The sequence below is a fragment of the Calonectris borealis genome, chromosome 14 (assembly GCF_964195595.1).
Source record: "Calonectris borealis chromosome 14, bCalBor7.hap1.2, whole genome shotgun sequence".
NCBI classification, from domain to species: Eukaryota; Metazoa; Chordata; class Aves; order Procellariiformes; family Procellariidae; genus Calonectris; species Calonectris borealis.
The window spans coordinates 2,378,858-2,400,214 of record NC_134325.1 but is presented as its reverse complement, the minus strand read 5'-3'; the positions used below and the strand labels follow the sequence as shown (position 1 = coordinate 2,400,214).

General features: G+C 48.3%; 1 protein-coding gene across 1 annotated transcript in view; it reads left to right on the top strand.

The window, feature by feature from the left end:
- The window catches only part of MUC6 (mucin 6, oligomeric mucus/gel-forming), a 30,890-nt gene extending 24,127 nt beyond the window's left edge, over positions 1-6,763 (top strand). The window contains exons 21-26 of the mRNA XM_075163823.1: positions 2,743-2,928; positions 3,380-3,619; positions 4,546-4,702; positions 5,454-5,597; positions 6,121-6,183; positions 6,738-6,763. Coding sequence (XP_075019924.1) covers positions 2,743-2,928; positions 3,380-3,619; positions 4,546-4,702; positions 5,454-5,597; positions 6,121-6,183; positions 6,738-6,763 — 816 coding nt within the window. The remainder of the gene's footprint in view (positions 1-2,742; positions 2,929-3,379; positions 3,620-4,545; positions 4,703-5,453; positions 5,598-6,120; positions 6,184-6,737) is intronic.
- Positions 6,764-21,357: the final 14,594 nt, after the last annotated feature.

Below are 21,357 nucleotides of genomic sequence, written 5' to 3'. Positions count from 1 at the left end.
CATCATGGATGATGAGCAAAATCTCTCCAAATTTCTGTAAGTCTAGGTAATATCTGCAATTCAAAATATATCCAGATCTTACCTGAGATATAGCTGTGAATCTACTGCAATGTGCAGTTATCCTCATTTCCACTGCTGTGTGACAGCTTCCAGAATTGACTAAGTTTTACTGTTCTCAGTTCTATGGGACAGTAATGCCCAGTGGTATCAGATCATCTTTGAGTCCTTCATTATCTGACAGAGAGAAGAATATGGACAGATGAAATTTTATCCAAAGGAAGAGTCACTACAAGCAGTACACATTTGCCATATTCCTGACTAAATACTGGCAGTTTCAGCTGGTTACTACTGTGGTGAAAAAATTTGTTTGCTTAGGATCCAGTTTCATAAATGCATGCTCCAGCCAAATCTTTCTGTTGATTATCTAGACATTGAAACACTGTAGTATGGCAGGTGTAAAGTTGTAAAAGTACGCATGAGACTGGGAGATAGTAAAAGAGGTCAAGACAGAGAACTATTTTCTCTGTAGCTTTTAGATTATTCTTAGGAACACATCAAAACATAATTCCTCTACTCTGCTGGCTGCGTGTAGATGATCATATTATTTCCACCAAATGCAGTCAGAGTGCTAGCACACCTAACAATGAGGGTGGAACAATGACGGTGGAACAATGACAAATATTTTTGTTTCCCATGAAGATTTGCATATCCATACAAAATAATTCCAAGAGGGTAAAAAAGCCAGTAAAATAGAATCATAGAATAGAACAGAATCATAAAACGGTTTGGGTTGGAAGGGACCATCCAGTCCAACCCCCCTGCAATGAGCAGGGTCATCTTCAACTAGATCAGGTTGCTCAAAGCCCCGTCCAACCTGACCTTGAATGTCTCCAGGGATGGGGCATCTACCACCTCTCTGGGCAACTTGTTCCAGTGTTTCACCAGCCACATTTAGGTCCTGAATTCCTGAGCTGGCTATGGAAATTAAATTTTCATTTAATGATCTATATGGGTTATGCACAATAGTATGTTTCACAAAACAACTGAGTTTGCATAGACTAAGCCATGTGTGTACTACTGAATGCCACATGCACGTTAATACCTTGGTCCAGCAAAATCCTATCAGCCCCTACTGACTTTTAAACATATTTCTTTTAGGGCATTTCATAGAATCATAGAATGGTTTGGGTTGGAAGGGACCTTTAAAGGTCATCCAGTCCAACCCCCTGCAGCGAGCAGGGACATCTTCAACTCGATCAGGTTGCCCTGTCCAACCTGACCTTGAATGTTGCTAGGAATGGGGCACCTACCACCTCTCTGGGCAGCCTGTGCCAGTGTTTCACCACCAGTGTTTCATTGTAAAAAATTTCTTCCTTACACCTAGTCTGAATCTACCCTCTTTTAGTTTAAAACCATTCCCCCTTGTCCTGTCACAACAGGCCCTATTAAAAAGTCTGTCCCCATCTTTCTTATAAGCCCCCTTCAAGTATTGAAAGGCCGCAATAAGGTCTCCCTGGAGCCTTCTCTTCTCCGGGCTAAACAACTCCAACTCTCAGCTTGTCCTCATAGGAGAGGTGTTCCATTCGCCTGATCATTTTTGTGGCCTTCCTCTGGACCCGCTCCAACAGGTCCATGTCTTTCTTGAGCTGAGGATTCCAGAGCTGGACGCAGTACTGCAGGGGGGATCTCACCAGAGCAGAGCAGAGGGGCAGAATCACCTCCCTCGACCTGCTGGCCACGCTGCTTTTGACGCAGCCCAGGATACAGTTGGCCTTCTGGGCGGCAAGCGCACATTGCTGGGTCATGTCCAGCTTTTCATCCACCAGTACCCCCAAGTCCTTCTCGGCAGGGCTGCTCTCCATCCCTTCATCTCCCAGCCTGTATTGATATCTGGGGGTCACTCTGAGCCAGGTGCAGGACCTGTCCTTGGCCTTGTTGAACCTCATGAGGTTCACATGGGCCCACTTCTCCAGCTTGTCCAGGTCCCTCTGGATGGCATCCCATCCCTCAGGCGTGTCAACCGCACCACTCGGCTTGGTGTCATCTGCAAACTTGCTGAGGGTGCACTCGATCCCATTATCCATGTCATTGATGAAGATATTAAACAGTACTGGTCCTAATACAGACCCCCGTGGGACACCACTCGTCAGGGATCTCCATCTGGACATTGAGCCGTTGACCACTACCCTCTGGATGTGATCATCCAGCCAGTTCCTTACCCACCGAATAGTCCATCCATCAAATCCATATCTCTCTGATTTAGAGAAAAGGATGTTGTGGGGGACCATGTGAAAGGCCTTACAGAGGTCCAGATAGACGACATGCGTAGTTTTTCCCATGTCCACTGATGTAGTCACTCCATCACAGAAGGCCACTAGGTTGGTCAGGCAAGACTTGCCCTTGGTGAAGCCATGCTGGCTGTCTCGAATCACCTCCCTGTCCTCCATGTGCCTTAGCACAGCTTCCAGGAGGATCTGTTCCATGATCTTCCCAGGCACAGAGGTGAGGCTGACAGGTCGATGCTTCCCAGGGGCCTCTTTTCTACCCTTTTTAAAAATGGGTGCAATGTTTCCCTTTAACCAGTCTCAGGGACTTCATCTGACTGCCATGACTTTTCAAAAATAAGTGGGACTGTCAAGGCAGTCTGCAGTAGCACAGCATCTGATCTTCAGCAAAGTGACACAGAGTAAGGAAAATACTGAAAGTTGATAAGTTATAACATCCAGATAAATTTTCTTCCAGAATTTGACATTCATACTGCGAGATGAAACCTTCACTACTTCTGGGGAAAATCCTGGAGTACGATATAATGTGAAAAAGAACGCCCTTCACCTGATGTTTGATATCATTATCCCAGGAAAATATAACATGACCCTTATCTGGAATAAGCACATGAACTTCTTCATCAAGATCTCCAGAGAAACACAGGTATTGCAGACAAATTCCTCAGTAAACTGTCCTTCAATTCAGATTGAACTGCACATTTGATGATGGTTGCCTTGACTCTCTATGATGGCAAAGGTTTTTCAGAGATGCTACTAGCAATTCATTTTCATCATTATCTCCAAAACAGCAGAGATTTTCACTAGAGGCTGATTTTTAAGTGATTACCCTACTGCATTCAGGAAATTTTTGAGCTAAGTACTTGTATTTTATACAACTGCATGGTTGAATTTGATCTCTAAATGACAACAGTTTACAGTTTAGAGGGTAAACACGTTCATCCACTGATGAACAGAACCTCATGCACAAGATGCTAAGAATGTATGAGAGATTATTTGTAGATCACATTCACTACTAAAGCACAAGAAACTGTCAGTAATCGAAAGGGAGGGTGAGTAACTTGCTCAACTGACATAGCTTCTTTCATTTAATATAGGAAACTATATGTGGTTTGTGTGGGAACTATAATGGCAATATGAAGGATGATTTTGAAACTCGAAGCAAGTATGTGGCATCAAATGAATTGGAATTTGTCAATTCTTGGAAAGAGAATCCTCTCTGTGGGGATGTATACTTTGTAGTGGACCCCTGTAGCAAGAACCCTTATCGTAAAGCGTGGGCAGAAAAGACATGTTCCATCATCAACAGCCAAGTCTTTTCTGCCTGTCACAATAAGGTAAGAATTGATTTGGCCTTCTTTTTATTTATAGGCATAATCTGTATTCTTCCAAAATGCTCACACTCCAACACTTGATTTTTCTCTTCCCCAAAATGTTTTAATAAAATATATATATAAAATGTTTTATGATTCTCATTTATGTTAATCTTCATCCTTTCTTATTTGCACTTCACCAGCCCTTTTGTAAGCACAGAAGCTAAGTATGGCATTAACTGATTAGTTAAAAATATCACACTGAAAAAAGAATGTAAGTATCAGAAACCAGTCAGTCTGTTGATGATGCCTGATACTGGTCAATGCACTGTTTACTCTTGAAACCATTTAGCCTTTGTTAGAAAACCAAACTTAAGAAAAAGCCTGAAAACACTTGTGCTCATCAGTAAATCAACAGCATTACTTAGAAGATGCAGATCAGCTCAAGAGCAAGATATCATCAACCCCCCTATTTGTTTTAAGTTGCCCACTTTGTGGAAATGAAAATATCGCAAGGTTCATCAGAACCAGGCCTTCTGAAGCAAGATCCCCATTTTCAGGAGGTGAAGACAAGTGAGAAATGTGGATAATGCTGCAGTGCTCATGCATATCCATGGAGGGGGTACAGCTGATGAACTTAGACACTTGTGCCTGAATGGGTGTTTGGGGGCTTTTTTACCTGTCTGTACATAATATATTCAGGACTAGAATTTAGAAATACATATCTGGCAAAATGTCACCAGTTTCTGTTGTTGATGTGGAGACACCTATGTTCTTGCCAAAAAGATTTGTATGAAGTGGGATCGTAATTGCTTTGACAAGTGTTCAGAGCAGATACTAGTTAGTCTCACTTAATGGAACACGTATTGTTTAGCCCAGGGAAAAACACCTTCTTAACAAATAGGCACAAAAGAATCCTAGAAAATTCATTACTTCGTTTTCCAATGCAGGTGAATCGTATGCCCTATTATGAGGCCTGTGTTCGAGACTCTTGTGGTTGTGACATTGGAGGGGACTGTGAATGCATGTGCGATGCCATCGCAGTATATGCCATGGCATGCTTAGATAAAGGTATCTGCATTGACTGGAGGACCCCTGAGTTCTGCCGTAAGTTTCTTTAAGCTCTCTTTAAACAGGTTTAAGAGAGTATTATTGGTACTGTGAGTACATTAATATGGCAACATAGGTAATTGCTTAATACCACCTCCTAAGCTGCATTTTCTCTATGGGCAAATAGTTGACTTCAGTCACCTGGGTTTTGAAATCTGTAGTTTTCATTTGTGCTAAATTAAAGAAAATATTATATCTCTTTTTACCACAGAGTAATGAGGGAGAAAATAATGTAGTCACAGAAGGCAGACTGTTTTTTCTGCTGCCACTGTATAGTGAACTATCATTTTGTCAGCAGAGGGAGTATGAAATTGTAAAAAAGTATGTTTCATTTTAGCTATGATGAAATCACCTTCTGTGTGGATGTCAAGGAAATAGAGACAGCTGTGTTGGCTTAAACACTGTAAAACAGGAAAAAGATATCAAGGTGTTCCAGAACACATGGAGGAAAAAAAGAGGATGACTGTGTTATAAATCAATGCTAGAGTTGTCATCTTTAATGGTTTCTTTTCAACATTTCACTGTATCATGCATTAAAAATTGTGGAAATGCCTGCATAGTGCATTTGCAAAAAAGAAACTGACTTCACTGGAGCGTAAATTTCAATTTACATCAGAAGCTAGTAACTTTAGTGACAAAATTTTTGCTTCAAACTGTTTATTAATTTTGTCCTCCCTTTAGTCCTTTGAAAATAACATGCCACTAATTTGAAAGATTCTGATTTCTCTCTTGCTTTTATCCTTTTTAGCTGTCTATTGTGAGTATTACAATTCTCATCAAAAAACAGGAAGTGGTGGTGCTTATTCCTATGGCTACAACAATGACAACTGCACCTGGCATTACAGGCCTTGTAATTGTCCAAATCAAAACTACAAATATGTCAACATTGAAGGTAATAAGCTATACTACTGTAAACCAGGAAACAGTAACATAGTAATTATTTTCAATGCTGTTTTTTAAATCAGTCATACCGCAGTTAAATAATGGTATTCTCATTGATGCTATCTTTGAAGGGGTTTTGCTGATCTTTACCTTACTACTGCTACTTTAAACACATAATCAGTTCAGTACCTGTACTACATTAGCTTTATATTGAGCTCAGCCTATCTTGCGGAGAAATTCTCTGACTTGCACCAAATCAAAAGAATACACTGTACTTAGGTAAGAAAACATGTGGAGAGAGCAGTTAATATTTTTATTAGACAAATGGATATAGTTGGAGAAACCAAAAAAAATTACTACATAGACAGACCCTTCTTCTGAGGATGACATTGGAAATGCTTACCTGAATAGATGATGTTGCAATTGATATGTTTTTTTAATAACAGAAATGTAAGATATTAGATTATAAATAGTATAAATTAAATGCTGTTCTCTGAGAAATGTAAAACAAACTTCTCTTCCCCTTTCTTCAGGCTGTTACAACTGCTCTCATGATGAATACTTTGACTACGAGAAGAAAAGATGCATGCGATGTGGTAAGCAGCGACCTATTTACTCATTCTCTTTCTCTACAATAACTGGAAAACAATACTAAAACATTTGTATATTCTCAAAGAAGGTATTTTTCCTAGTACCTCTCAATTAATAATGAGTGTTCATCCAAACATAACTTTCCTTCAAAATAACTGCTAGTATGTAAAACTTCAGTTGGTAAATAAAGGAATGAAAAGAACTAATTAAAAGAAGAATTAGGGTAGGGAATACTATAATACAGAAATTGGATGACCCTGACTGATTTTAGTTAGTGACATGAAAAGTTATGTTCATTGTAAATGTGAAATGTGAGTACTTTTCAAAATGTGGGTCCTCCTGAAAGTGTTTTGGTGTTCTGATCTGCATGAGGGGCTGCCCCAGTAGAGCTCAACCGAGGTACGACGGACACTTGCTCTTTGAACTTTCTGCGCTATGCTATACAATGACAATAGGAACAGTCTCTTGTCCAGCTCAGTAAATAAGAAAAATATGTACTTACTGGTTTAATGTTACAGGTTTAACGCACTATTTGTATTGTTTTGTCTGACAAAACCAGGCATGCATGAATGTGAAAATGCATAGGGTGGAACTACTGCCATTACTTGCCCTAAATTTCTGTAGGAAAAGACAGGTGGCTTCAGGATCAAACTCTGGAATGTAGGAATCAGCTTTAATGTGGTTAGTTTTATTTATTTATAGCTTCATTTATTATTACAGGAAATGGCTATAGATACAGGACAATCTGACTAATAGGAAAAGAACTTTCACATTTTGCCCTCTGGACCTCAATTTTCCAGAAAATACTTAAGATTCATAGCCTTTAAGGCTAGAAGGAATGAAGCAGCACCGGGCCTGAATGCATAGGTCATGGCATTTCCCTTCAAGTCCCATAGCTCCAGTTGGGCTAAACCATGTACTTCAAAAGGGCATCCAGCCTTGAGTTAAATATTTCTTCATCTGAAAGGTCTCAGATATATTCAACACTTATAAAAAAAGAGAACATGTAGAATAGGATCAGACCTAGCCAATGGACTCTACTTAGCAAATCTCTTTTTAGAGATTTTTTAAAAAAATTATTTTAACTTAAGGTTTGTTACCATATGGTTTACTTCTATGAAAATAATGTTTTGCATAGACTTTAGCTGCACAGTTTGGATTTTCATGCAGATGTTAAAAAACTCAAGGACAATTTTTCTCATATTACAGAATTCTAACCTGTGTAACCAGGATCTCAGCTAGTGATCTCATTTACATACAAAAAACGTTTCCATTTTCCCAGAAAAGTGAGGTGCCCTTAAGCATAAAAATCATAAGAAAACTAGCTTAAGAAAGCTTAAGCTTAAGAAAAACTTACTTGTGTTTATTATTATTATGAGATGTATTGATTTCTTTGTCATTGTTTAAGTCCTTTGATGTGAAGTTTACCACTGAAATATGCAATATTAAGCATTTTCAGGAATATCTCACTAATTAACACAATCCTTTGAATCCAATCTGAAATTTGCCTTATCTGGAATATTTTAATATGCTTTCATTCACAAACTTAATGTTCTACCTTTACACAACAGGAGATGAAAGCATCACACCTGAAACATCTTCACCTTCAACAGGTTAGTTTACATAGTTGACCAAACTAGCACTTACACACTGATATATGTCCTGATATGTGTTTATGAGGTAAATAATATCCTTTTTTGCGTGATACAGTGGCGTCACCAGTTTCACATGCATAAGATGCAATGATGAAAAATAACTTTGTATCATAATTATCACAAAAATTTTCCGAGAAATATTTGTTAGGCATCTTATAAAAAAAAAAATTATTGAGAGAACAGCATTTCCTGAGTATACTTAGGCACTTCCAGATATCAGAAATGAAATATCTCTGTTAGTGAATAAGGACTTCTGTCTTGTCTCTGATGGACAGTGGGATCAAGCACACCCTCAGCAAATTTGCAGATGACACCAAGCTGAGTGGTGCAGTTGACACGCCTGAGGGACGGGATGCCATCCAGAGGGACCTGGACAAGCTGGAGAAGTGGGCCCGTGTGAACCTCATGAGGTTCAACCAGGCCAAGGGCAAGGTCCTGCACCTGGGTCAGGGCAACCCCGGGTATCAATACAGACTGGGGGATGAAGGGATGGAGAGCAGCCCTGCCGAGAAGGACTTGGGGGTACTGGTGGATGAAAAGCTGGACATGACCCAGCAATGTGCGCTCGCAGCCCAGAAGGCCAACCGTACCCTGGGCTGCATCACCAGCAGCGTGGCCAGCAGGTCGAGGGAGGGGATTCTGCCCCTCTGCTCTGCTCTGGTGAGAACACCCTGCAGTGCTGCGTCCAGCTCTGGGGTCCTCAGCACGGGAAAGACATGGACCTCCCAGAGGAGGGCCACGAAAATGATCAGGGGGATGGAACACCTCTCTTAGGAGGACAGGCTGAGGGAGTTGGGGTTGTTCAGCCTGGGGAAGAGAAGACTCCAGGGAGACCTTATTGCGGCCTTTCAATACTTGAAGGGGGCTTATAAGAAAGATGGGGACAGACTTTTTAGCAGGGCCTGTTGTGACAGGACGAGGGGGAATGGTTTTAAACTAAAAGAGGGTAGATTCAGACTAGGTATAAGGAAGAAATTTTTTACGATGAGGGTGGTGACACACCGGCACAGGTTGCCCAGAGAGGTGGTAGATGCCCATCCCTGGGAACATTCAAGGTCAGGTTGGACGGGGCTCTGAGCAACCTGATCTGGTTGAAGATGTCCCTGCCCATGGCAGGGGGGTTGGACTGGATGACCTTTAAAGGTCCCTTCCAACCCAAACCATTCTATGATTCCATGATGTACAAAATCCCACAAAAATTTCATCACAGTTTTTAGTGGTGACTGGCTGTATAACACTTCAACAATTTAAGAAGGTCTTCATGGAAATTTATGACTTAGTATATCAAACCCCTATAGCCTGATCCAGGAAAGGAATCTATGTATACTGATCTTAAATTCGTTAGAAATTCCATTAATTTCCCTGAAGACAGATGGTACTGGGAAAACGTTACACTGTGGGCTGTGTGAATAATAAAATATAATTCCATCTCTGCTGCTATGCACAAGTATTTATGCCAAATTGACTTTAAAGTGATGAAGAAAAATGTATAAAGCTTCTGCAAGAATTCCTGTTTAATGTAGTCGCTGCATAGAATAGCAAAGGAATGGATGAATAACTTCTCTCAAATGTTTCCTCTAAAAGATAATGGTTTTTAATAGTAGTTACTATAATAGTTACTAAGGCAGTGTTTTTACTTAAAAAATAATTTTCAATTTATATAGATATATTATAAATAGGTTATCAAGTACTATTTCTTATCCTCTAATTTTGATTTTTTTTTCTCTTAGTAACAACAGTGCAGCCTAACATAACGAGAAGCTCTACCACAAGTACCCTACCAAGAGTAGCTACTACTACTTCTTATGCAGCTACTGTATCAACTGAGACTACAAATCCAACAATAACCTCAAAAATCACAGTTCCAAGAACTTCATCAGCATCACCTCTTGTCACAATACAGTCAACAACTGGTAGGTTTTTAGTGTTACTGTCTAAAATAAATTATAGCAAACCCACTCTATACACAGTTGAGATATCACTCTACTAGAAAAGCATTTGCAAGCTGTCTCAACGTCCAACCATAAGTCTCCAAATCATGAAGCAGGCAAAGCAGGCTTCTAGAAAAGTTTGTAAACCAGAAATGTTCAGAAGTGTAGATCGAAAGTGCATGGAAAGAGAAAGGATGTAGACAGCAGGTTAAAAATACAACCAAAAATCACTTGTGTGACTCATCTGAGAAGCACTTTAGAAGTTCTATAAGGGGTGAGCCAGCTCAGCTCCAGTCAGATTTATTAGCTCAGCTTCAGCCTCTTTTCCACAACTGATTCAGTTATGCAGTCATATTCAAGGAGCACCCGACCTTTTGGCTCTGAATAATGTAAGCAGGCTCCAAAGCAGAACCACACAGGTATCGGTGCAGCAACTTTGTCTAGGATTCTAGAATCCTGCTTTCAGGAGGATGACTCCTCCAACATAAATTACTTTCTGATTCTATGGCTTGTGGAGACTCATAATAACATGTAGCTTCCCACTAACATACACTTCAACTAATAAGCCATCCTGGACCCAGGCTATCAGGGAGAGCACAGTTAAAAAGAGGTTCCACAGGAGTCAAAACACAAATTCAAAGGCTGCCATTTTGACAGATGATTTGTGCACTGGGACAGCGGAAGTCCTGTAGTATGATGTTATTTGGGTCTGGAGCACAAGTCTTATGAGGAACGGCTGAGGGAACTGGGGTTGTTTAGCCTGGAGAAAAGGAGACTGAGGGGAGACCTCATCGCGCTCTACAACTACCTGAAAGGTTGGTCTCTTCTCCCGAGTAACAAGCGATAGGACAAGAGGCAATGGCCTCAGGTTGCACCAGGGGAGGTTTAGATTGGACATTAGGAAAAATGTCTTCACCGAAAGAGTTGTCAAGCATTGGAGCAGGCTGCCCAGGGAAGTGGTTGAGTGACCATCCCCGGAGGTATTTAAAAGACCTGTAGATGTAGTGCTTAGGGACATGGTTTAGTGATGGACTTGGCAGTGCTGGGTTAACGGTTGGACTTGATGATCTTAGAGGTCTTTTCCAACCTAAATGATTCTGTGATTCTGTGATTTAGCTCTGTAATACAAATTATGGAAAGCTGAAACCATGGCTGATTTGAACATAAGAATAGCCAATGAAATTGTCATTTGGACAAAGTCCATACAGACTTTAGCCAATAAGTGACAACAAAGCTAACTTCTTAGAAAAATTATATTAAAAAAAAATCTAATACAGGAAAAATACAGAAAATGAGAACAAAGAAAGATATGAGATAATAGAAAACAAATATGAGTAGAGAAAGATTTGGCAAGCTTATGAGAACAAGAATGCAAAGAATTACACAGAAAATATTCAAAAGATCAGGGGTGAAAACTGGGGTTCTGGAATATGGGTAGCTTCTTCATAATTTATCTATTTTTCTTTATTCAATGAATTGATTACTCACATTATATTATTTGTCTTTACTCCAAAAGAACATACAACATCAATTTTTACCACACCAAACATGACTACAACCATCACTACCTCAACAAAAAGAACCACGACTGCTAAACCAAAGCCTACGCTTGTTGCCTCATCAACCGCTGCTTCAACAGAGACAGAAAAAGTAAGGTTCACCACACCACCCTTCAAGACCATTATTAAAAAGGAAACGACAACCACCTCAATACCTACTCAAACCACATCTCAGATCACTTTCAGCAAGCCAAAACTAACAACAGTAGGTAAATATCACTTTTTGATATCTGCCAGGTGAAGCCATCACTCACAAGACACATGTCAATGTATTCCTTATAAAAAAAAAAAGCATTCTTACTAGTCGTCTTAGCATTGCAACTAGATAAGAAAGGACATGGATAACTGAAGAAGTGTGATAAAAATGGAAATTTATGTGTCTTGCCAACGGAGCAAGCATCTGACATCCAAATATCATCTTAAACCTAACATTTGGGGCCGGTCCTGTTCAATATCTTCATCAATGATCTGGACGAGGGGATCGAGTGCTCCCTCAGTAAGTTTGCAGACGACACCAAGTTGGGCGGGAGTGTTGATCTGCTGGAGGGTAGGAAGGCTCTGCAGAGGGACCTGGACAGGCTGGATCGATGGGCCGAGGCCAACTGTATGAGATTCAACAAGGCCAAGTGCCGGGTCCTGCACTTCGGCCACAACAACCCCAGGCAACGCTACAGGCTTGGGGAAGAGTGGCTGGAAAGCTGCCCAGAGGAAAAGGACCTGGGGGTGCTGATTGACAGCCGGCTGAACATGAGCCGGCAGTGTACTCAGGTGGCCAAGAAGGCCAACGGCATCCTGGCCTGTATCAGAAATAGTGTGGCCAGCAGGAATAGGGAGGTGATCGTGCCCCTGTACTCGGCACTGGTGAGGCCGCACCTCGAATACTGTGTTCAGTTTTGGGCCCCTCACTACAAGAAGGACATGGAGGTGCTGGAGCGCGTCCAGAGGAGGGCAACGAAGCTGGTGAAGGGCCTGGAGCACAAGTCTTATGAGGAGCGGCTGAGGGAACTGGGGTTGTTTAGCCTGGAGAAGAGGAGGCTGAGGGGAGACCTCATCGCACTCTACAACTACCTGAAAGGAGGGTGTAGCGAGGTGGGTGTTGGTCTCTTCTCCCAAGTAACTAGCGATAGGACAAGAGGAAATGGCCTCAAGTTGTGCCAAGGGAGGTTTAGATTGAACATTAGGAAAAATTTCTTTACTGAAAGAGTGGTCAGGCCTTGGAACAGGCTGCCCAGGGAAGTGGTGGAGTCACCATCCCTGGAGGTATTTAAAAGACGTGTAGATGAGGCCCTTAGGGACATGGTGTAGTGGGCATGGTGGTGTTGGGTTGACGGTTGGACACGATGATCTTAGAGGTCTTTTCCAACCTGTATGATTCTATGATTCTATGATTCTATGATTCTATTTCTCTTTGAGGCCATACTCTACATTTCCTCCAAATTTAGGCAAAATCTCTCTATGCTTCAAAGTGAGTTCTTGAAAACTCACAGGTGGCAGAGTATGTGTTCCCCCTAGCCATTGTAACAAATTCTCCCAAAAACAGATATTAAAAAAAGGAAATTACACTTCAGGATGTCAGGTACTCCATATGCCAACAAGGACAGTCCCCTCTGAGGCTGTACGACAACAGGTTAGCAATCGACACCAGAGGCTGGGACAGTGGGCGGGAAGAAGTCTACTGTAGTGGAAGGGCACGTGTACACTCTCGCGCAATCCGTGCATCTCTCACGAAGTACTGTTGGGGTGCACACATCTGGGTCTTTTTATGCCAGCAATTACAGCTTCCTCTGAGGAAGTATCACAACCCACTTTAACTAGAAACCTTATCAGCTCCCAACCATTATTAATACCCATTCTTCCTTATTTTACAGAGAGTGAGGGAACCCAAGCAACCACTCTGCACCACCAAGTCCCAAAAGGTGAGTAAGAGGAAGCTGAGGGATGCCCTTGGCCTAAGACTCTGCTTCACTTACCCCAGCTTTCCAGAGGATGTTCTTGCCCGGTCAAGAATGCCTTGGAGGGGACACATGCAAATCCAGAGAGGCTCTTCTTCCCTCAGGAGCTCCAGGAAGAGGCAAGGGGTGCTGAATTGTCAGAGGGCACCCTTCAGGCCCAGTTCTTGCCCCATATTTTTGTGGGGGGGAGCCATTGGCCCATTTCTTCCTCTTGCCCAGTAAGACTCAGTGTGGTCCAGTCCTGCCTTTCTTACCCCACCCAGACCCTGGGACTTCTGCCTGGGAATTGCCCACTTCCTTTGCCTTCCCCTCTTGCCCTGCCACCCTCAATCAACCCATGCTTTTCTCTCTGTAGTTGTCACCCATAGAAGACCAATGAAGCCATACCTGCACCATCTCAGCAAGCAGAAGACCACCCCGGCCACATCTGCCAGCAGCACCTCTGTTCCGAGAGAGGCCAGCCCTGCCAGCAGCCCCGAAGTCCCACTGACAAGGATGTCTCCAAGCCCCAGTTCTTTAACTGCCACTTCAGCCTCATCTGCTTCTTCCCCCTCCTCAACTGTGTCCTCGACATGGTTGAGACCATCACATCCTGGTAAGGCTCCCTGCTGCCCTTCCTGCTTCTCGGCCTGCTCCTTCCAGCTCCCACCATTCTCTCCTAAGCTGCACGTCCCGCACAGACTTCAGGTTTTGGTATTCGTTCTCAATTCCCACTGCCTTTGCCATGGGACTCCTGGGATCCAGGCAGGTCCTGCCAGGCAGGCACATGACCCTGATTGCATCCTCCTCCCTTGCCACTTCAGGGGTTTGGCTCCGGGGCACAGGCCTTTATCAGGGTACAGATATCCATGAGTTCTTGCCCTACAACTAGCAATCAGAGACAAGCTAACACATTCCCCTTCCCCTTAAACCGGTGCCCTGAGAATGCACGGCGGGGGGGAGAGAAGGCAGTGAAACTGGAAACTTGTCTCCAGTTTACAGCTCAGGAGAGTTTTGGGTGAGAGACAGAACACAAGGCGTCTCCATCCAACGGATACTCAGGCCCTGGCACGCCGTGGCAAGTGTGGGTCAACAAATGCCACCTCCTTGACCAATGCTGATCCTGGGTGCAAAAGAGTCATCAGTAGAGGGTGGGCAAGAAGGTGTGCACTCAACTCCAGGCTAAAGTTCTCCCACTTAGGCCCATTGGGCTCCATATGCCTGGGTTCTCTTGGTGTTGAACAGGACAACCTCCTTTGAGGAGATGCCACAACATGCTTTGTCTAGAATCCTTCCCAAGACTCAACCGTTCTTTTCTCTCGTCCCTTTCTTTGTAGCAAGGGAGCCAACCAGAGCTAAGACTCCAACTAGTAAAGTAGTAACAGGTGAGTGCTCTGGTCAGGAGAGAGCTAAGAGTCATCCATGGCCTATGCCTGTCCCTTCAGTAGCCTCGGCTATCCCATGGATCCTTTCCAGCACAGTCTGCAGGAGGCAAATAGTAGACTACCTGTCCACCAGTGGAATCACACAGGAAAGTAGAGATACCTCATCCTCTCTCAAGAGCTCCGGAAGGAAGGAGACAGAGACAAATTACTAAAGGACATCCTTCAAAACCATCACGAGCCTGCAATTCTCAGAAGAAGCAGGACGGGATGGGACATATTGGGGGTCACGGCCCCATTTATTCATCTCTAAAGCAACCAGAATTAGTGGGACACGGACCTCCATTCCTTCCCATACCCTAGAAAGCTTCTACCCCAGAACTGACCATGTAACCAAACTTCCCACCTTACCTGGTCACCCAGTGAGACTCAGTGCGATACAGGCCTGCTTTTCTTGCCCGAGGCTCTAACCCAGGGCTTCTGCCCACCTCCTTTACCTTCCCTCCTTGGCCTCATCCTCAGTCAAGCTGTGCTTTCCTCCCAGCAGCCTTCACCCCCAAGAAGACAAGCGTGCCGCACATTGTGCCGCCTGTCACCACGCAGAAGACGACCGCCGCCACCTCCGCCAGCAGCACCTCCAAGACCTCTGTCTCCAGAGAGGCCAGCCCCGCTAGCAGCACAGAAGTCCCTCCGACGAGGACGTCTCCAAGTCCCAGCTCCCCGCCTGTCCCCAGCAGCCCGCTCAGCACCCAGCTGCCATCTGCCGCCACTTCCACAGTCTCCTCCACATCGGGCCCGACCACCAGCCCCAAGCCTACGCCTACCACCCTAAGGCCCGAGCCCTATTCCCTGAGGACCCATGCGCCAACAGAACCGCCTGCATCGGCGTCCTCCGCACCCTCCACAGCCAAAACCAGCCCGCTCCCGTCGCCTGCTTCTTCTCCCTCCTCAACTGTGTCCACAACATGGCCGAGCTCCTCACACCCCGGTAAGGCTCCCTCCTGCCCTTCCCACTGCTCTGCCTGCTCTTCCTTCCTTCCGTCCTTCCTTCCGTCCATCCTTCCTTCCTTCCAAGCACCACACACCGCTTGCGCATTTGTTTTGGTACTCGGCCCTGCGTTCCCGCTGCCTGTGGTCAGCCTGGGACCTGGTGCCGTCCTGGGCCCGTGTACTGGCTCTGCTTGGGATGGAGCTGAGTTTTCCTCCTCGCAGGTTGTCTGGTGCTGTGTTTCAGATGGGTGTCCAAGCCAGTGTTGACAGCACACACGTGCTTAGCTCCTGGGGAGGAGTGCTAGCAGAGCATCCAGGCCTTCTCTGTTTCTCCTTCTGCCTGCCCGGGAGCGGGCAAGAGTTTGGTTGGGGGCACAGCCAGGAGAGCTGACCCAGAGTGACTTACCATTCCCCGTAGCACCGAACGTCATGCTGAGCAGTAAAATGGGGTAGGGGGGGAGTTTTTCCCAAGTAGCCATTGCTCCGAGACTGGCCGGGCATTGGCCAGCGGTGGGAGGTAGGGAGTGATTGCCTTTGCATCTCGGGGGTGGCTTTTGGTTTGGTTTTCCTTGAGTTTCTTCACTTCTGAAAGCTGTCTGTTTCTGGACGCGTATGGGTTTTTTGCCTTTGCAAAATGTTCTCCCCGCTCCCGCTGAGGGGGAGTGAGCGAGCGGCTGGGTGGGCACTTAGCACCCGGCCAGGGCCAACCCACTGCTGACTGGCACACACCTTGGCCGCGCCTGGGTCTAAGCGGGAGAGGGAGGCTTGGGGAAGGAGCCAGAAGCCCCGTCCTCCCTCCTGCCCAGTGAGACTCAGTGCGATACAGGCCTGCTTTTCTTGCCCGAGGCCCTAGCCCGGGGCTTCTGCCCACCTCCTTTACCTTCCCTCCTTGGCCTCATCCTCAGTCAAGCTGTGCTTTCCTCCCAGCAGCCTTCACCCCCAAGAAGACAAGCGTGCCGCACATTGTGCCGCCTGTCACCACGCAGAAGACCACCGCCGCCACCTCTGCCAGCAGCACCTCCAAGACCTCTGTCTCCAGAGAGGCCAGCCCCGCTAGCAGCACAGAAGTCCCTCCGACGAGGACGTCTCCAAGTCCCAGCTCCCCGCCTGTCCCCAGCAGCCCGCTCAGCACCTGGCTGCCATCTGCCGCCACTTCCACAGTCTCCTCCACATCGGGCCCGACCACCAGCCCCAAGCCTACGCCTACCACCCTAAGGCCCGAGCCCTATTCCCTGAGGACCCATGCGCCAACAGAACCGCCTGCATCGGCGTCCTCCGCACCCTCCACAGCCAAAACCAGCCCGCTCCCGTCGCCTGCTTCTTCTCCCTCCTCAACTGTGTCCACAACATGGCCGAGCTCCTCACACCCCGGTAAGGCTCTCTCCTGCCCTTCCCACTGCTCTGCCTGCTCTTCCTTCCTTCCTTCCTTCCTTCCTTCCTTCCGTCCATCCTTCCTTCCTTCCAAGCACCACACACCGTGTGCGCATTTGTTTTGGTACTCGGCCCTGCCTTCCCGCTGCCTGTGGTCAGCCTGGGACCTGGTGCCGTCCTGGGCCTGTGTACTGGCTCTGCTTGGGATGGAGCTGAGTTTTCCTGCTCGCAGGTTGTCTGGTGCTGTGTTTCAGATGGGTGTCCAAGCCAGTGTTGACAGCACACACGTGCTTAGCTCCTGGGGAGGAGTGCTAGCAGAGCATCCAGGCCTTCTCTGTTTCTCCTTCTGCCTGCCCGGGAGCGGGCAAGAGTTTGGTTGGGGGCACAGCCAGGAGAGCTGACCCAGAGTGACTTACCATTCCCCGTAGCACCGAACGTCATGCTGAGTAGTAAAATGGGGTACGGGGGGAGTTTTTCCCAAGTAGCCATTGCTCTGAGACTGGCTGGGCATTGGCCAGCGGTGGGAGGTAGGGAGTGATTGCCTTTGCATCTCGGGGGTGGCTTTTGGTTTGGTTTTCCTTGAGTTTCTTCACTTCTGAAAGCTGTCTGTTTCTGGACGCGTACGGGTTTTTTGCCTTTGCAAAATGTTCTCCCCGCTCCCGCTGAGGGGGAGTGAGCGAGCGGCTGGGTGGGCACTTAGCACCCGGCCAGGGCCAACCCACCGCTGACTGGCACACACCTTGGCCGCGCCTGGGTCTAAGCGGGAGAGGGAGGCTTGGGGAAGGAGCCAGAAGCCCCGTCCTCCCTCCTGCCCAGTGAGACTCAGTGCGATACAGGCCTGCTTTTCTTGCCCGAGGCCCTAGCCCGGGGCTTCTGCCCACCTCCTTTACCTTCCCTCCTTGGCCTCATCCTCAGTCAAGCTGTGCTTTCCTCCCAGCAGCCTTCACCCCCAAGAAGACAAGCGTGCCGCACATTGTGCCGCCTGTCACCACGCAGAAGACGACCGCCGCCACCTCCGCCAGCAGCACCTCCAAGACCTCTGTCTCCAGAGAGGCCAGCCCCGCTAGCAGCACAGAAGTCCCTCCGACGAGGACGTCTCCAAGTCCCAGCTCCCCGCCTGTCCCCAGCAGCCCGCTCAGCACCTGGCTGCCATCTGCGGCCACTTCCACAGTCTCCTCCACATCGGGCCCGACCACCAGCCCCAAGCCTACGCCTACCACCCTAAGGCCCGAGCCCTATTCCCTGAGGACCCATGCGCCAACAGAACCGCCTGCATCGGCGTCCTCCGCACCCTCCACAGCCAAAACCAGCCCGCTCCCGTCGCCTGCTTCTTCTCCCTCCTCAACTGTGTCCACAACATGGCCGAGCTCCTCACACCCCGGTAAGGCTCCCTCCTGCCCTTCCCACTGCTCTGCCTGCTCTTCCTTCCTTCCGTCCTTCCTTCCGTCCATCCTTCCTTCCTTCCAAGCACCACACACCGCTTGCGCATTTGTTTTGGTACTCGGCCCTGCCTTCCCGCTGCCTGTGGTCAGCCTGGGACCTGGTGCCGTCCTGGGCCTGTGTACTGGCTCTGCTTGGGATGGAGCTGAGTTTTCCTGCTCGCAGGTTGTCTGGTGCTGTGTTTCAGATGGGTGTCCAAGCCAGTGTTGACAGCACACACGTGCTTAGCTCCTGGGGAGGAGTGCTAGCAGAGCATCCAGGCCTTCTCTGTTTCTCCTTCTGCCTGCCCGGGAGCGGGCAAGGGGTGGGCAAGAGTTTGGTTGGGGGCACAGCCAGGAGAGCTGACCCAGAGTGACTTACCATTCCCCGTAGCACCGAACATCATGCTGAGCAGCAAAATGGGGTAGGGGGGGAGTTTTTCCCAAGTAGCCATTGCTCCGAGACTGGCCGGGCATTGGCCAGCGGTGGGAGGTAGGGAGTGATTGCCTTTGCATCTCGGGGGTGGCTTTTGGTTTGGTTTTCCTTGAGTTTCTTCACTTCTGAAAGCTGTCTGTTTCTGGACGCGTACGGGTTTTTTGCCTTTGCAAAATGTTCTCCCCGCTCCCGCTGAGGGGGAGTGAGCGAGCGGCTGGGTGGGCACTTAGCACCCGGCCAGGGCCAACCCACCGCTGACTGGCACACACCTTGGCCGCGCCTGGGTCTAAGCGGGAGAGGGAGGCTTGGGGAAGGAGCCAGAAGCCCCGTCCTCCCTCCTGCCCAGTGAGACTCAGTGCGATACAGGCCTGCTTTTCTTGCCCGAGGCCCTAGCCCGGGGCTTCTGCCCACCTCCTTTACCTTCCCTCCTTGGCCTCATCCTCAGTCAAGCTGTGCTTTCCTCCCAGCAGCCTTCACCCCCAAGAAGACAAGCGTGCCGCACATTGTGCCGCCTGTCACCACGCAGAAGACGATCGCCGCCACCTCCGCCAGCAGCACCTCCAAGACCTCTGTCTCCAGAGAGGCCAGCCCCGCTAGCAGCACAGAAGTCCCTCCGACGAGGACGTCTCCAAGTCCCAGCTCCCCGCCTGTCCCCAGCAGCCCGCTCAGCACCTGGCTGCCATCTGCCGCCACTTCCACAGTCTCCTCCACATCGGGCCCGACCACCAGCCCCAAGCCTACGCCTACCACCCTAAGGCCCGAGCCCTATTCCCTGAGGACCCATGCGCCAACAGAACCGCCTGCATCGGCGTCCTCCGCACCCTCCACAGCCGAAACCAGCCCGCTCCCGTCGCCTGCTTCTTCTCCCTCCTCAACTGTGTCCACAACATGGCTGAGCTCCTCACACCCCGGTAAGGCTCCCTCCTGCCCTTCCCACTGCTCTGCCTGCTCTTCCTTCCTTCCGTCCTTCCTTCCGTCCATCCTTCCTTCCTTCCAAGCACCACACACCGCTTGCGCATTTGTTTTGGTACTCGGCCCTGCCTTCCCGCTGCCTGTGGTCAGCCTGGGACCTGGTGCCGTCCTGGGCCTGTGTACTGGCTCTGCTTGGGATGGAGCTGAGTTTTCCTGCTCGCAGGTTGTCTGGTGCTGTGTTTCAGATGGGTGTCCAAGCCAGTGTTGACAGCACACACATGCTTAGCTCCTGGGGAGGAGTGCTAGCAGAGCATCCAGGCCTTCTCTGTTTCTCCTTCTGCCTGCCCGGGAGCGGGCAAGAGTTTGGTTGGGGGCACAGCCAGGAGAGCTGACCCAGAGTGACTTACCATTCCCCGTAGCACCGAACGTCATGCTGAGCAGCAAAATGGGGTAGGGGGGGAGTTTTTCCCAAGTAGCCATTGCTCCGAGACTGGCTGGGCATTGGCCAGCGGTGGGAGGTAGGGAGTGATTGCCTTTGCATCTCGGGGGTGGCTTTTGGTTTGGTTTTCCTTGAGTTTCTTCACTTCTGAAAGCTCTCTGTTTCTGGACGCGTATGGGTTTTTTGCCTTTGCAAAATGTTCTCCCCACTCCCGCTGAGGGGGAGTGAGCGAGCGGCTGGGTGGGCACTTAGCACCCGGCCAGGGCCAACCCACCGCTGACTGGCACACACCTTGGCCGCGCCTGGGTCTAAGCGGGAGAGGGAGGCTTGGGGAAGGAGCCAGAAGCCCCGTCCTCCCTCCTGCCCAGTGAGACTCAGTGCGATACAGGCCTGCTTTTCTTGCCCGAGGCCCTAGCCCGGGGCTTCTGCCCACCTCCTTTACCTTCCCTCCTTGGCCTCATCCTCAGTCAAGCTGTGCTTTCCTCCCAGCAGCCTTCACCCCCAAGAAGACAAGCGTGCCGCACATTGTGCCGCCTGTCACCACGCAGAAGACGACCGCCGCCACCTCCGCCAGCAGCACCTCCAAGACCTCTGTCTCCAGAGAGGCCAGCCCCGCTAGCAGCACAGAAGTCCCTCCGACGAGGACGTCTCCAAGTCCCAGCTCCCCGCCTGTCCCCAGCAGCCCGCTCAGCACCTGGCTGCCATCTGCCGCCACTTCCACAGTCTCCTCCACATCGGGCCCGACCACCAGCCCCAAGCCTACGCCTACCACCCTAAGGCCCGAGCCCTATTCCCTGAGGACCCATGCGCCAACAGAACCGCCTGCATCGGCGTCCTCCGCACCCTCCACAGCCAAAACCAGCCCGCTCCCGTCGCCTGCTTCTTCTCCCTCCTCAACTGTGTCCACAACATGGCCGAGCTCCTCACACCCCGGTAAGGCTCCCTCCTGCCCTTCCCACTGCTCTGCCTGCTCTTCCTTCCTTCCGTCCTTCCTTCCGTCCATCCTTCCTTCCTTCCAAGCACCACACACCGCTTGCGCATTTGTTTTGGTACTCGGCCCTGCCTTCCCGCTGCCTGTGGTCAGCCTGGGACCTGGTGCCGTCCTGGGCCTGTGTACTGGCTCTGCTTGGGATGGAGCTGAGTTTTCCTGCTCGC